Source organism: Salmo salar, chromosome ssa08, assembly GCF_905237065.1.
Source record: "Salmo salar chromosome ssa08, Ssal_v3.1, whole genome shotgun sequence".
Taxonomy (NCBI): domain Eukaryota; kingdom Metazoa; phylum Chordata; class Actinopteri; order Salmoniformes; family Salmonidae; genus Salmo; species Salmo salar.
Genome location: NC_059449.1, coordinates 1,273,852 through 1,288,947, shown reverse-complemented (window position 1 = coordinate 1,288,947; position 15,096 = coordinate 1,273,852). Strand labels below are relative to the sequence as shown.

At 44.9% G+C, this 15,096-nt stretch overlaps 1 protein-coding gene across 1 annotated transcript in view; it reads left to right on the top strand.

Annotated features, from left to right (window-relative positions):
* The window catches only part of LOC106610017 (protein FAM193A), a 43,439-nt gene extending 31,204 nt beyond the window's left edge, over window positions 1–12,235 (top strand). Inside the window, exons 19-24 of the mRNA XM_045722640.1 lie at window positions 399–705; window positions 4,991–5,177; window positions 5,543–5,866; window positions 6,213–7,086; window positions 9,210–9,291; window positions 11,242–12,235. Of these exons, the coding sequence (XP_045578596.1) occupies window positions 399–705; window positions 4,991–5,177; window positions 5,543–5,866; window positions 6,213–7,086; window positions 9,210–9,291; window positions 11,242–11,335 (1,868 nt within the window). The 3' untranslated portion in view covers window positions 11,336–12,235. The remainder of the gene's footprint in view (window positions 1–398; window positions 706–4,990; window positions 5,178–5,542; window positions 5,867–6,212; window positions 7,087–9,209; window positions 9,292–11,241) is intronic.
* The last annotated feature ends 2,861 nt before the right edge of the window (window positions 12,236–15,096 follow it).

The window sequence follows — 15,096 nt, the reverse complement described above, 5'->3', positions numbered from 1 at the left end:
ATCTGTACATATGTGACAAAATTGGGGGGGTGCTTACGGTTAGCAGTCACTAGCCCCAAGGCTGCGTCTCAATGGCCTGAATTAGCTTCTTCTCATTGACATCTCCTTGATCTGTACTGATGTCACAGGAAAGCTGCCTGAGAAAGGGAAAGTGTTAAGTGTTTGCAGTATTGATTGTCATTTAACATGTTCCAAATACACAATAGACAAGCAGAGGTCAGAATATACCCGATGACCCAAAAACATGGGTGTGACTTAGTGTTGATAGATTTGTAAATGTATTTCCTCCATTGAGGCATTTGAGATGACTTCATGTAAATTGTCTCCGATCTTCACTGACCAACTGCTGAATGTGCATAATTTCGTATGCATTCGTTTTTTTCTTCTGTCTCTGCCAGGTGACGTATTTCACAATATAGGTAAAGAGGACCATAGGCAACAACCTGGCCCCATCGCCCCTAGGAACAGCCCCACGGGCCTGCCCTCCCTCCCTCCCCTCTCGTCTGGCCCAGCCCTGCCACCTGGCCCTGGCAGCACCGCCCAGCACCACTACCCCAGCATAGGCTCGCAGTCCTTCCTAACGACAGCCACCCCAGCCCCAGGCTTCATGGAGGCCCACCACCAGGGCTTGTGCCTGTCCCCAGCCGAGCCGCCTGCCGCTGCCCCAGCCGACGGGGCCATCAGCGCCCCGCCCAGCGTGTGCAGGTCATTCCCTTGTTTAAGTTTCCTTTTTATCACAAATCTAAGATCAGATTAACCTACTCCTGATACTAACATTGACCATTAGTGATGAGAAAATATCAAGGCTTGAGCGTACTGCAAGCTTTATTTTCAAAGCCTTTTACATTTTAATTCAGCTCGTGTCATGCTAATTTTGCTTTTTGCGACCTGCAGAAAACAACTTGGAAGACGATGACCAAAAAATGTATAATCCTCAAAAGTTTCAGCGAGAAAGCTACACTACTGTCAACAGAGCTCGTTGCTTATAATCGGAATTATTAGGTTACAAAATCTGCCGTTTTGGATATAATGATAGTGTAACGACCCTGGGTTTATAAGCGCGGATATCGACTCTGCCGCTCGAGCATGCTTTTGCGGCACAGTCGATAGCGCGCTGGACTTCGGGCTAGAAGGTCAAGGGTTCGAGACCTGCTCTCTGCTGTTTCATTACGTTGGTGTCAGAAGTGGGATTGGACCTTGCATCCACGACAGTGCGTGTACTTGGCTGGTGAGCGCGTTCCTATAAGACGTTGAGTCGCAGGCTAGCGCGAAGACGCGCTCTTTGAAAGGAGGGAATAGTGTAACGACGTTGGGTTTATAAGCGTGGATATCGACTCTGCCGCTCGAGCATGCTTTTGGGGCACAGTCGATAGCGCGCCGGACTTCGGGCTAGAAGGGTGAGGGTTTGAGACCTGAACCCTGCTGTTTCATTATAATATGTTAGAGAAAGAACCCACAGAACGATTCAGAACAGGAAGGATCATATTTGTCTTGGTAAACTGTAAAGAAGGCAAATGTCATCACCAAAGTGAGTTTTCACCTACTCTGGGCAGAGTAGGTGGACACCCTAGCCTGTATCAGTGGTTAGGCATTGGCATGTCAGTCTTTTACAGTTTCGTTTAACCACCACAGCTCTGGGATTAGATTAACCTATTCCCGATACTAATATTGCCCATTTTTAATTAGTCTTATCCTGTATCAGTTGATAAAGCAAAACTTCTTCCTGCTACCGCTCCATGACTATATGAGAGCATTGAATTGTAACCACCCACTGATGCTTTGAGTGGGCTTCAACACAACTAGGTTGGAAGCCCATCGCTCCCTTCTATACTTCATAAAATGGATGAGCTACATGCCAACGTTAAGTTCCAATGGGCATACTGAGAGGCCAACCAGATCTGTCTTACTGAAACATGGTTAGATGACACGTCATTGACTCAGAACTGAGCTTTGCTGGATTCGGCGCACCATACAGGCATGACCTAGACATGGGAAAAGCACAGAGGTGGTACATTTCTATGGCAACGAGTCATTCAGAACTGACTAGCTCCGGGTCAGGCAAACTCCATTTACCTTGAATGAAGTGTCTGAGCTGTGGTTTGAGGACCAATGAAATCATAATCCTTCCCTCTCTGAAAGATTGTCATCATCCCCTTTAATTGAAGAAGATGACTGAGTAAATATTGTATTTATTATTATAATTATTTTGTTAACTATAGTAATGTTAGAATACCTAGCACATACATTTATTACTGACAAAATGCCTTTGAAACTTCACACACCTTTGTATCACTAGGCTAATACAATTATTTTAGGAGTGGGGAAAAAAGCTGCTGTTGCATTGATTAGCACACCAAAGACGACATTAAAGCTACGTAATAAAAGAGACAGCACTTCTAATGGCCTATTTCACACCATAGCCTGCTGAATTTGCAAGATAACTCGAATTTCATTTTGATTTGGGCACAAATAGAAATGTGGCACTGACTTGCCCATCGATTTTTAGATTTTTCAGCATTGTCTCAATCAAGAATTCAGTGTTCGACTCGCCACGTGCGACATGCACGCCCCACTACAAACCTCATAGAGTTAGCGACAGGCATACGAGCAATATCCACTGTCGTAGTACGAATGAAGTCTCAGCTGGAGTGTGAAGCTAACTGACGTTGGCTAGCTTTATAAAAGCCTGAGTAGATCTAGCTTGCATTGTAGTATATTGTACCACTCCGGAATCGCACTGCTCATCAGATGTGGCGCTACTATCCCTCTCCTTCAGACCAAAATCACCGGCCTCCCCGATTTTAGTAAAACTGTGTGATTTCAACAGCTGTACTCTCAAAATGACTCTTCCTTATCAGCAATATGTTACATGTGCAACAAGGGGTAGTAAAACACCAGTCTATTCATTAGGCTCCTCTAAGCACTGCGGCTCATAATGCAGTACACCTCATTCCAGTCTACCGAACTAAACTACAGAGAGGGGGAATGGTCTATAAATCAGTCAAACAGTGGAATGAAACATCCAGGGCAGTGCTGCGAGACTGCTTTGACAGTACAGATTTGGACTGTTCTCAGAAAATGTCACGCTGGATGAGACTTTAGAGGCTTTGTCTGATTATATACATTTTTGTGAGGAAACACTGGTGTCTTCAACAAGTGTTTTCATATAATATGCCCTGCATTACAAAGGAACTGAAAACGACATTAAATTAGAAAATAAATAGCATTTTCCTCTGGTAATAGGGATGTAATCAAAGCGTATTCAGCTGCAGCTGAACAGACCAATAAAATAGGCAAAAAGGGTTATAAAGAGAAGGGTGAAGGACTATTCCAGGATGGAAAGATGAGAGGTACTTGGAAGGGCCTAAAACCTCAATGTCCAATCAGCTCAATGTCCAATCAAAGAACATTGCATTGAGTTTTCCAAGAGTCTGAACACTTTTTATTCTAGGTTTGATAGTCTGGACTTCAGTACTGAGGAGGATGAGCTGTTGTGTGAATTTGTATCTTTAGCACAAGGGAAGCTGATTTGGTTATAGAGGAAGCATACGTTGATAGGGTGTTAAATCTAATGTCAGTAAACAAAGCCACTGCCCCAGATAACATCAGCAACTGAATTCCTGCCACAAGGAATTGTCAGGTGTGTTCTGTGAGCTGTTCAATCGCTCACTGAGGGAGCATACAGCACCAGCCCTGTGGAAATCATCCATCGTACTTCCGGTGCCCAAGAAGATCCGCTCTGCTGTCCTCAGCGATTACCACCTTGTTACATTAACGCCTGTCATAATGAAAAGTGGACAATGTTCTTGTGTTCCTACTGTACTACACCTTGCTAAGTCCTATGCCTGGATGGTGTTTGTGGCCTTTTCCAGTGCTCAGAAACTTTTGAATATGAAGTCCAAAACTAATTCTGTGGATTTTATATTTTTTGTCAAATAGACCACCATTGGTGAGCTTCAACTGTGAGTGCAGCATAGGGCTCAATCATCTGTCCTGGTTACACTATACGGATGACTGTAGGAGCACCTGCCCTGAGAGAACATACAGTACATAAAATACTCAGATGACACTGCCAATCTTGGCACTTCTGATGACCTGATTCAGTCTACAGTGGACAAGTTTGACCTCTGGTGCTGAAATCCAAAGACCTAATCATAGACTTTAGGAAGCGGCCGTCGAGCTGATTGCTCCAAGTCAATCACCATCAGTACAATAGTAAACAACAAGCTGAACTTAGGAGCCAACTTTGGGCCAGTGTTATCTAAATACCAATCCAGACTGTACTTCCTTCGTAAACTTAGAAGGCCTGATGTAAATCTGTTTGTCCTTTTACAGATTGTTTTATTGAGGTTGTCTTAACATTTAGTCTAGTTGCCTGGTTTGGCTCCCTCACATGGGCAAGTCAGAATACCCTAGAGAGAGTTGTGCAGGTCAGTGGTAAGATTGTAGGGAGAAGGTAAAAGGCTCTCCTATATTTACAAAGAGCAGCGCACACATAAGAAGGGTAAAGAAATCATTTTGGATCTTACACATCCACTGGACAACCAATATGCAGTACTGCCATCAGGGAACAGGCTCAGGTCTTTTACTTCTTAAAACCAAGAGCGCTACTAACAGTTTTGTATCGGTATCAGTACGGCTTTTAAGTGAAAAATGTATTTGTGACTTACAGTATGTTTTACATGTATAGCACAGCTCTTTAATGAAGTAGATATTTGTGTCCCACATTTATCTTGCGTATACCTTGTAAGCATTTGTATCAGTCATGTGTGAATGTTGCTGGTTATATGTTTACTATAGATCTTTGTCTTATCCGACTTGTCACAACTGAAGTTCCTTCTGGAAAAATAAATGCATTCAATTGGAAGCGCTTTATTTGACAGTACAGAAAGTTCAGATATTTATTGGGTGAAATTCACCTACCGGGGCTTCAACTACTACATATTGGCATGACATTGACATTTTGACCTTGGCGTTTGACCCCTTCTAGTGACCCTGAGTGTGAGGGCCACCGATGCGAGGGAAACGGGGCGTACGACCACCAGGGCTACGACGGAGAGGAGAGCCAGGACGAGGACAGCTGCTCGGAGCACAGCTCCTCCACCTCCACCTCCACCAACCAGAAGGAAGGGAAGTACTGCGACTGCTGCTACTGCGAGTTCTTTGGCCACGGCGGGGTGAGGCACGCACGCACGCGCATATACTCATGTACTAATATGAGTATATTACTATGTATCAACTTGCAGAAAAGTCAGAAACAGAATTCTGTAATAGTGTTTAGTGATATAGACTGACATTATGTAGAATACAATATCTAAATCTTTACTAGAATGGCCTGTTGGACACTGACTAACCAGCAGCTGAACGGGCCTAGTCTAGAGAGCTGGCACTTTCAATAGAACTTTTGATTAGGTCCCCGACACATTTTATATTGTATGGGGGTAACTCACCCCAGATAGTATTGAGGGCTCTGATATTCAACACACAATTCAACTCGATCTACTAGAATAATCTAACCCTATTTCCTTGTTTCCTCCCCTAGCCCCCGGCGGCGCCCACCAGCCGCAACTACGCGGAAATGCGCGAGAAGCTGCGCCTACGTCTGACCAAGCGGAAGGAGGAGCAGCCCAAGAGGGAGGAGCAGCCAGCCGTGGTGGAGCGTGACAGCGCCGCCGACGGGGTGGAGGACCCCCGGCGGGTGGAGGACCCCCGGCGGGTGGAGGACCCCCGGCGGGTGGAGGACCCCCGGCGGGTGGAGGACCACCGGCTGGTGGAGGACCTGCTGCAGTTTATCAACAGCGCCAGCGACAACAGGCCCGCCTCCAGCTCCAAGGCCGCCAAGCGGGCCCGCCACAAACAGAAGAAGGTAGTGATTTAAAGAGTTTTACAACATTTTGAAGGTGTTTCAAGTGTTACCCCTTTTTGTTTAGACGACAGTGTTGTCATTAAAGTGCACTTTAAAGTAATAGTTCACCCCAGGCATTTTGATCTCAAAAGTGGTCTATAGTTGCGCTGATAATCCACACATATGATATGTTTTAGTATTTGATTTTGGGCTGAACTAACCCTTCAAGGTTTAATTTTAACATTGGTGCAAAGGAATTAGTTGAAAAGGGGAGTTGGTTCAAACCATTGTTTTTTTTTGTTGTTACTAAATGAAGCAAAGGACCAACTGGATATGAACTGTGTCTGTCTGTCTGTGTGTGTCTCAGATGGAGGAGAAGGTGCGTCTGGAGGCGGAGGTCCGCAAGCAGCAGGAGCGGCGGCGTCGGGAGGAGGAGGAGGCCCTCCAACGGGAACTCCTCCGGCTGCAAGACTTACAGCACCTCCGCGCCGCCAAGAAGAAAAAGAAGGCCAAGGAGCTCGCCACCCCGCTCCCTGCCCCCGTACCTCAGAACAACCCCCAGCCCCTCAAACAGACGGCCCAGAACGTCCTGGAGAACCTCCGCAACGGCAAGAGCCAGCTCCTGCACAGCCTCATGCGCCTCCCTGGCCACAAGGATCCTCGAGTGGAGCACCGACCCCAGCCCCGGCCCCAGCCTCCCCCCTCACAGCACAGCCCAAAGAGCAGCAGGGAGAAAGCCCCTACTCCGGCCCTTTTCACCCAAAATGCCCCCAACTCCCCAGCCCCCTTCCTTCTCAACGGCTCCTCTGCTGCACGCCAACCGACAGAGGCCAATGGCAAAGCCAAGCCAAAACAGCAGCAGCCAATCGGGCAATCCGCCAGCGAGACAACGATGGTCAAGAAAACACCAGAGGCGACCACCACCAACGGTACACCACAACAACCACCAGACGTCAAAGTGACCCGACCCAGGCCTCCCGCAGAAGATCCAGTCGCCCCTCTGGCACCGGGACCCAGGAAGGAGGAGAGGAGCAACGGGAAAAGGCAGCACCATCAGCAGTCGGCGAGCCAGGCGAAAGAGGAGAGGAGCGGACCCTTGATGGAGCCCTCCCCACCCCCTGCCTCGCAGACGGAGCAGCCCCAGATGAACGGCAAACCCCTCAGTTCAGAATCCCCCCAGCCCAAGGCCAAGTCCAAGAAGAACAAGAAAAAGAAGGCTGACAAGATGAACAACTCAATAGGTCAGCATGCTATGCTCTGCTAGGTTATTTCTTTATTTATTTCACCTTTATTTAACCAGGTAGGCAAGTTGAGAACAAGTTCTCATTTACAATTGCGACCTGGCCAAGATAAAGCAAGCAGTTTGACACATACAACAACACAGAGTTATACATGGAGTAAAACAAACATACAGTCAATAATATAGTAGAAAAATAAGTCTATATATGAGGTGAGATAAGGGAGGTAAAGGCAAAGAAGGCCATGGTGGCGAAGTAAATACAATATATCAAGTAAAACACTGGAATGGTAGATTTGCAGTGGAAAAAAGTGCAAAGTAGAAATCGAAATAATGGGGTGCAAAGGAGCTAAATAAATAAATACAGTAGGGGAAGGGGTAGTTGTTTGGGCTAAATTATAGATGGGCTATGTACAGGTGCAGTAATCTGTGAGCTGCTCTGACAGCTGGTGCTTAAAGCTAGTGAGGGAGGTAAGTGTTTCCAGTTTTAGAGATTTTTGTAGTTCATTCCAATCATTGGCAGCAGAGAACTGGAAGGAGAGGCAGCCGAAAGAGGAATTGGCTTTGGGGGGTGACCAGAGAGAGAGACCTGCTGGAGCGCGTGCTACAGGTGGGTGCTGCTATGGTGACCAGCGAGCTGAGATAAGGGGGAACTTTACCTAGCAGGGTCTTGTAGATGACCTGGAGCCAGTGGGTTTGGCGACGAGTATGAAGCGAGGGCCAGCCAACGAGAGCGTACAGGTCGCAGTGGTGGGTAGTATATGGAGCTTTGATGACAGACTGCATCCAATTTATTGAGTAGGGTATTGGAGGCTATTTTGTAAATGACATCGCCGAAGTCGAGGATTGGTAGGATGGTCAATTTTATGAGGGTATGTTTGGCAGCATGAGTGAAAGATGCTTTGTGGTGAAATAGGAAGCCAATTCTAGATTTAACTTTGGATTGGAGATGTTTGATGTGTGTCTGGAAGGAGAGTTTATAGTCTAACCAGACACCTAGGTATTTGTAGTTGTCCACATATTCTAAGGCAGAACCATCCAGAGTAGTGATGCTGGACGGGCGGGCAGGTGCAGGCCACGATCGGTTGAAGAGCATGCATTTAGTTTTACTTGTATTTAAGAGCAGTTGGAGGCCACGGAAGGAGAGTTGTATGGCACTGAAGCTCGTCTGGAGGGTTGTTAACACGGTGTCCAAAGAAGGGCCAGAAGTATACAGAACGGTGTCGTCTGCGTAGAGGTGGATCAAAGACTCACCAGCAGCAAGAGCGACATCATTGATTTATACAGAGAAAAGAGTCGGCCCAAGAATTGAACCCTGTGGCATCCCCATAGAGACTGCCAGAGGCCTGGACAACAGGCCCTCCGATTTGACACTGAACTCTATCGGAGAAGTAGTTGGTGAACCAGGCGAGGCAATCATTTGAGAAACCAAGGCTATTGAGTCTGCCGATGAGGATGTGGTGATTGACAGAGTCGAAAGCATTGGCCAGGTCAATGAATACGGCAGCACAGTATTGTTTCTTATCAATGGCGGTTAAGATATCGTTTTGGACCTTGAGCGTGGCTGAGGTGCACCCATGACTAGCTCTGAAACCAGATTGCATAGCGGAGAAGGTGCGGTGGGATTCGAAATGGTCGGTAATCTGTTTGTTGACTTGGCTTTTTAATACTTTAGAAAGGCAGGGTAGGATAGATATAGGTCTGTAGCAGTTTGGGTCAAGAGTGTGTGTCCCCTTTGAAGAGGGGGATGACCGCAGCTGCTTTCCAATCTTTGGGAATCTCAGATGACACGAGAGGTTGAACAGGCTAGTAATAGGGGTTGCGACAATTTGGGCTGATAATTTTAGAAAGAAAGGGTCCAGATTGTCTAGCCCAGCTGATTTGTAGGGGTCCAGATTTTGCAGCTCTTTCAGAATATCAGCTGACTGGATTTGGGAGAAGGAGAAATGGGGAAGGCTTGGGCGAGTTGCTGTGGAGTTGCTGTGCAGTTTTATTTATCCCTGTAGGATGGTTAGTTTCAGGGCTGCAGAAGTGCAACATCCAGTCATATTGAGACGGGGACAATGTGAAACATACATTTACAATTGTTAACTTGGCATTTTGTGACCGAGTGTTCTCTTATTGCAGATGACGTTTTCCTGCCCAAAGACATTGATCTGGACAGTACTGACATGGACGAGACTGAGAGGGAGGTGGAGTATTTCAAAAGGTACAGGCCTAATTCTATTCACTCAAATGACTCTTGCTTTGCATTGACTCCATAAAGCTTTGTTTAAAGAAAAAAATGCTTAAACCATCCATCCGAAAGCTTAGCTGCGAAGTATTTTTAAATTGAATCTGTCTTGAAGTGAAGCTGGATGGTTTATATACTCAGCAAAACAATAAACGTCTTCACTGTCAACTGTTTATTTTCAGCAAACTTAACATGTGTAAATATTTGTATGAACATAAGATTCAACAACTGAGACAATCTGAACAAGTTCCACAGACGTGACTAACAGAAATGGAATAATGTGTCCCTGAACAAAGGGGGGGGTCAAAAAGTAAGTCAGTATCTGGTGTGGCCACCAGCTGCATAAAGTACTGCAGTGCATCTCCTTGTGGACTGCACCAGATTTGCCAGTTCTTGCTGTGAAATGTTACCCCACTCTTCCACCAAGGCACCTGCAAGTTCCCGGACAATTCTGGGGGGAATGGCCCTAGCCCTCACCCTCCGATCCAACAGGTCCCAGATGTGCTCAATGGGATTGAGATCCGGGCCCTTCGCTGGCCATGGCAGAACACTGACATTCCTGTCTTGCAGGAAATCACGCACAGAATGAGCAGTATGGCTGGTGGCATTGTCATGCTGGAGGGTCATGTCAGGATGAGCCTGCAGGGAGGGTACCACATGAGGGAGGATGTCTTCCCTGTAACGCACAGCATTGAGGTTGCCTGCAATGACAACAAGCTCAGTCCGATGATGCTGTGACACTCTGCCCCAGACCACGACGGACCCTCCACCTCCATATCGATCCCGCTCCAGAGTACAGGCCTCGGTGTAATGCTCATTCCTTCAATTATAAACACGAATCCGACCATCACCCCTGGTGAGACGAAACTCGTCAGTGAAGAGCACTTTCTGCCAGTCCTGTCTGGTCCAGCGACGGTGGGTTTGTGCCCCTAGGCGACGCTGTTGCCGGTGATGTCTGGTGAGGACCTGCCTTACAACAGGCCTACAAGCCCTCAGTCCAGCCTCTCTCAGCCTATTGCGGACCGTCTGAGCACTGATAGAGGGATTGTGCGTTCCTGATGTAATTCGGGCAGTTGTTGTTGCCATCCTATGCCTGTCCCGCAGGTGTGATGTTCGGATGTACCGATCCTGTGCAGGTGTTGTTACACTTGGTCTGCCACTGCGAGGACGATCAGCTGTCCGTCTTGTCTCCTTGTAGCACTGTCTTCGGCGTCTCACAGCGCGGACATAGCAATTTATTGCCCTGGCCACATCTGCAGTCCTCATGCCTCCTTGCAACATGCCTAAGGCACTTTCACGCAGATGAGCAGGGACCCTGGGCATCTTTCTTTTGGTGTTTTTTAGAGTCAGCCTCTTTAGTGTCCTAAGTTTTCATAACTGTGACCTTAATTGTCTACCGTCTGTAAGCTGTTAGTGTCTTAACAACCGTTCCACAGGTGCATGTTCATTAATTGTTTATGGTTCATTGAACAAGCATGGGAAACAGTGTTTAAACCCTTTACAATGAAGATCTGGGAAGTTATTTGGATTTTTACAAATTATCTTTGAAAGACAGGGTCCTGAAAAAGGAACGTTTTTTTGTTGTTGCTGAGTTTATGCATAATCTATTATGTGAATACATTTCTCATTTAAATCCCCCAAAAATATTAAGAAATGACTTATGCTTGTGGGTGTGGAGAGGACTACTCGTGCGCCCCAATAATATCAATTTTCCCCTGAAGTGTGCACTTGTTCACTACTTCCCATAAATACATAAATATAATACCTTTCAAATCAGTGAAGGGAAGTGAACAAATGCATACTTCAGGAGGAAGGAGAGATAATTGGTAGTTAGCTTGAGTGTACTTCCCTCCTCCAAATGCCCCTAGTGGAAAACGTTGCATAGAGTAGATCTTTAACTCCCCATCTCTCTCCCTCCCTCCCCAGGTTCTGCTTGGATTCCGCCAGGCAGACCCGACAACGGCTGTCCATCAACTGGTCCAACTTTAGCTTGAAGAAAGCAACGTTCGCCGCCCACTGATTGGACCTCCCGTAGGGCAAAGAAAAAGAGACTGTGGCAGGAAGCAATCAGCCCCCCCAATGCAAACTGCTATCACGGACCCCGTCATCACCTAGCCCTGCTGTGCCCACCCACGCTGCCTTGTTCCTTGTGTCTGTGCGGTTCTACCATGAACCCATCCTCTGGTCTGATCCTCAAGCATAACTCTTGAGAGAGAATTTTATTTTATTTTTTTCAATTAAATGACACAAGAAAAATTACAAAATGCTACTCTCTACCTGGTTTTGTTTTTATTGCTTGTTTGTGTGCTTTTAGTCTGAGGGGCATTTCTCTTGACTTAAAGCCATGTTCTGAAATTCATTTTCTCTTTTTTTTTGTTGTTGCTGATTCGTAGTCAAAAGATGCTTACTATGTATGCCTTCTGAAAACAGACACACATGGAAAAAATTTGGAGAAAAAGAGATATATCTAATGAAGTAAAGCCTTTCATTCAGTTACTGTGGCTTACTATCCCCTTGTTACCCACGATTCCTAGCACGGCATCTCATTCAGTTAACTGACAAGGGAATGGGCATGGTCTGCCGCACTCTCCCCTCTGCCCCAACAACCTTCACTTCACTGAGAGGAACTTGGCTTAATACTTGACAATGTTCTTTTTTTTTTCAGTTCCATTTAACAAAACCGGTAAGTAAAAGTGTACCAGTTAGTTTTTTTTTTCCCTTCTATTTTTGACTTGTATCCAGCTTGTATCACAATACTTTCAGAATGAAATTGAAGAAAAGAACAATGCACACTATCAATCTGTTATAGAGTGTATATTGTATTAACACTGAAGCCAAACTGGCTACCTTTTAACATATTGTTAAGTAATATTAAAATCTTATCTTTCTTTTTTGAAAGATGGAATACAGTAGTATGGCAGGATGTGTGTCTTGTCTGTGCTTATTTCCTTGGTGGTGCATCTTTAATGCAGTGTGTGTGGGGGGGTATATTTAGTGTAGTTTAATTTAGGAGTATTTATTTTTTTGTAATTTTACATTTTCCCCAAATGTATAGGGGGGTTCCATTCTCACCTTCGTACCTGGATGGACCTCCTCTGGTGGAGATTGTAAATCATGTCCATCCGTACATTATACACCAAAATAGATTCTACAGACTATCATCCCCTCGATACTAAGTGACTAACTGTTCACCATTACCGTCCTCATCAAGGTGATTCATATTTACTGGTTGTGCTCTCAGGGAATGTTTGGCATATAAAGACATCACTGATGCTTCTCCATTTGAGGTGTGCAGCCACACTAGACGACGGGACACTGAGTCACGTGGAGTACCGTGTGCTTTCCTGGATCTTTACCACTGATTGTATCAATCAGTAGTGGAGCTATGACTGAGTCCTGTGGGACCCCATGTTCTCGTAGCAGTGACTGATAAGGTAAGGGGCTGACTTGACTATCATGACAGTCAGTGGTGAAATGTGAGTCTGTGTTATTTGCCCTCAGTCCTCTAGAAGAACATAAGTCGCTCTGGCTCCTCGATACTCACAGAACTCTGGGGAAAACGTGGTTGATGACGGGGTTATGAAATTGAAGGTTTTTTCTTGGACGGTAAATGGGTGATGTGTGTTTGTGGAATGACGTGGTAGTCTGGTAGAAATGAAGGTCCTAGATGCCCACATACCAAACTAATGTATGACACTGTTGGCGTTGTCTGACCCTCTTATTATATTCTTATTAAATTGTATTTACTCTAAATGTAATCTGTGAACGTGCCTTCAGAAAGTATTCACACCCTTGACTTTTTACACATTTCATCCTGAATTTAAAATTGATTAAATTTAAACAAAAATTGTCACTGGCCTACACAAAATATCCCATAATGACAAAGTGGAATAGTTTTTGGAAATGTATTACAAATTAATTAAATGAATAGCTGAAATATCTTGAGTCAAGTATTCAACCCCTTTTTTATAGAAAGTCTAAAGTTCAGGAGTAAAAATGTTCTTAATTTGCATGGACTCACTCTGTGTGCAGTAAAAATAAGTGTTAATTGCTCAAGGATTTCACCATGAAGCCAATGGTGACTTTAAAACGTTTAGAGTTTAATTGATGTGATAGAAGACTGAGGATGGATCAACAACATTGTAGTTACTCTACAATACTAACTTAATTGACAGAGGGAAAAGAAGGAAGCCTGTACAGAATAACACATATTACAAAACATGTATCCTGTTTTAAACAAAGCACTAAAGTAATACTGCAAAAGATGGCAAAGCAATTAACTTTTTGTTAATACAGTGTTTGTGGTGATTCCAGTAACACATTACTGAGTACCACTCCATATTTTCAAGCATAATGGTGGCTGCATCATGTTATAGGCATGCTTGTAATTGTTAAGGACTGGGGAGTTTTTCAGGATAATAAAATAAACAGAATGGACCTAAGCACAGGAAAAATCCTAGAGGAAAACCTGGTTCAGTCTGCTTTCCACCAGACACTGGGAGATGAATTCACCTTTCAGTAGGACAATAACCTAAAACACAAGGCCAAATCTACACTGGAGTTGCTTACCAAGAAGACAGTGAATGTTCCTGAGTTAGTTTTAACTTAAATCTGCTTGAAAATCTATGGCAAGACTTAAATTGTCTAGCAATGTTCAACAACCAATGGTTGTCAAACAAGGGCACTGCGTTCATCCACCTCTGGCCTGCTGGCCTCCCTACCTCTGAGGAAGCACAGTTCCCGCTCAGCCCAGTCAAAACTGTTCGCTGCTCTGGCACCCCAATGGTGGAACAAGGTCCCTCACGACGCCAGTACAGCGGAGTCAATCACCACCTTCCGGAGACACCTGAAACCCCACCTCTTTAAGGAATACCTAGGATAGGATAAAGTAATCCTTCTAACCCCCCCCCCCTTAAAAGATTTAGATGCACTATTGTAAAGTGGTTGTTCCACTGGATATCATAATGTGAATGCACCAATTTGTAAGTTGCTCTGGATAAGAGCGTCTGCTAAATGACTTATATGTATGTATGTATATGTTGTCTAGCAATGACGGAGCTTGAAGAATTTTGAAAAGAATAATGGGCAAATAATGTACAACCCAGGTGTGCAAAGCTCTTAGAGACTTATCCAGAAAGGCTAACAGCTGTAATCACTTCCAAAGGTGATTCTAACATGTATTGACTCAGGGGTGTGCTAATTTGCAAAAATGTATAAACATGTTTTCACCTTTGGAAGTGTGTATTGTGTGTAGATGGGGGAGAAAAAACAATTTAATCAATTTTGTATTAAGACTGTCGCACAACAAAATGTGGAATAACTCAATGGGTATGAATACTTTCTGAAGGCACTGTATGTTCAGTTTAACATACCTAAAATGAATGCAGTGCACATTCATATGGGTCCCAGGAGGATGTGCTCTTGAAATGACAAACCACATGATTTTTAGCCCCCAATGGCAACCCCCATTCATTTTATTTTCTCTTTCAAATGACACCTACAAAAAGGGAACTTTTTGAGGCTATCTGTCATCTTCTAAACTTCCTTTGATTTTTGTTTAGCATCCTGCCAAGCGCCACAGTGCGCGGTTGAGCAAGCACCCTCGATGTCACATGACACCAAGCGAGATGAATTCAACAGTGCTTGATCTGAGCTCATTTCCATATGAATAGCTAGACAAACTAGTTAGTAGGTAGAATAGCTCTCTGTTTTACTGTATGAGGTACTGCACATTTACACTAAGGGTTCACACAGGAATGAGGTCAGTCACACAATAACCAG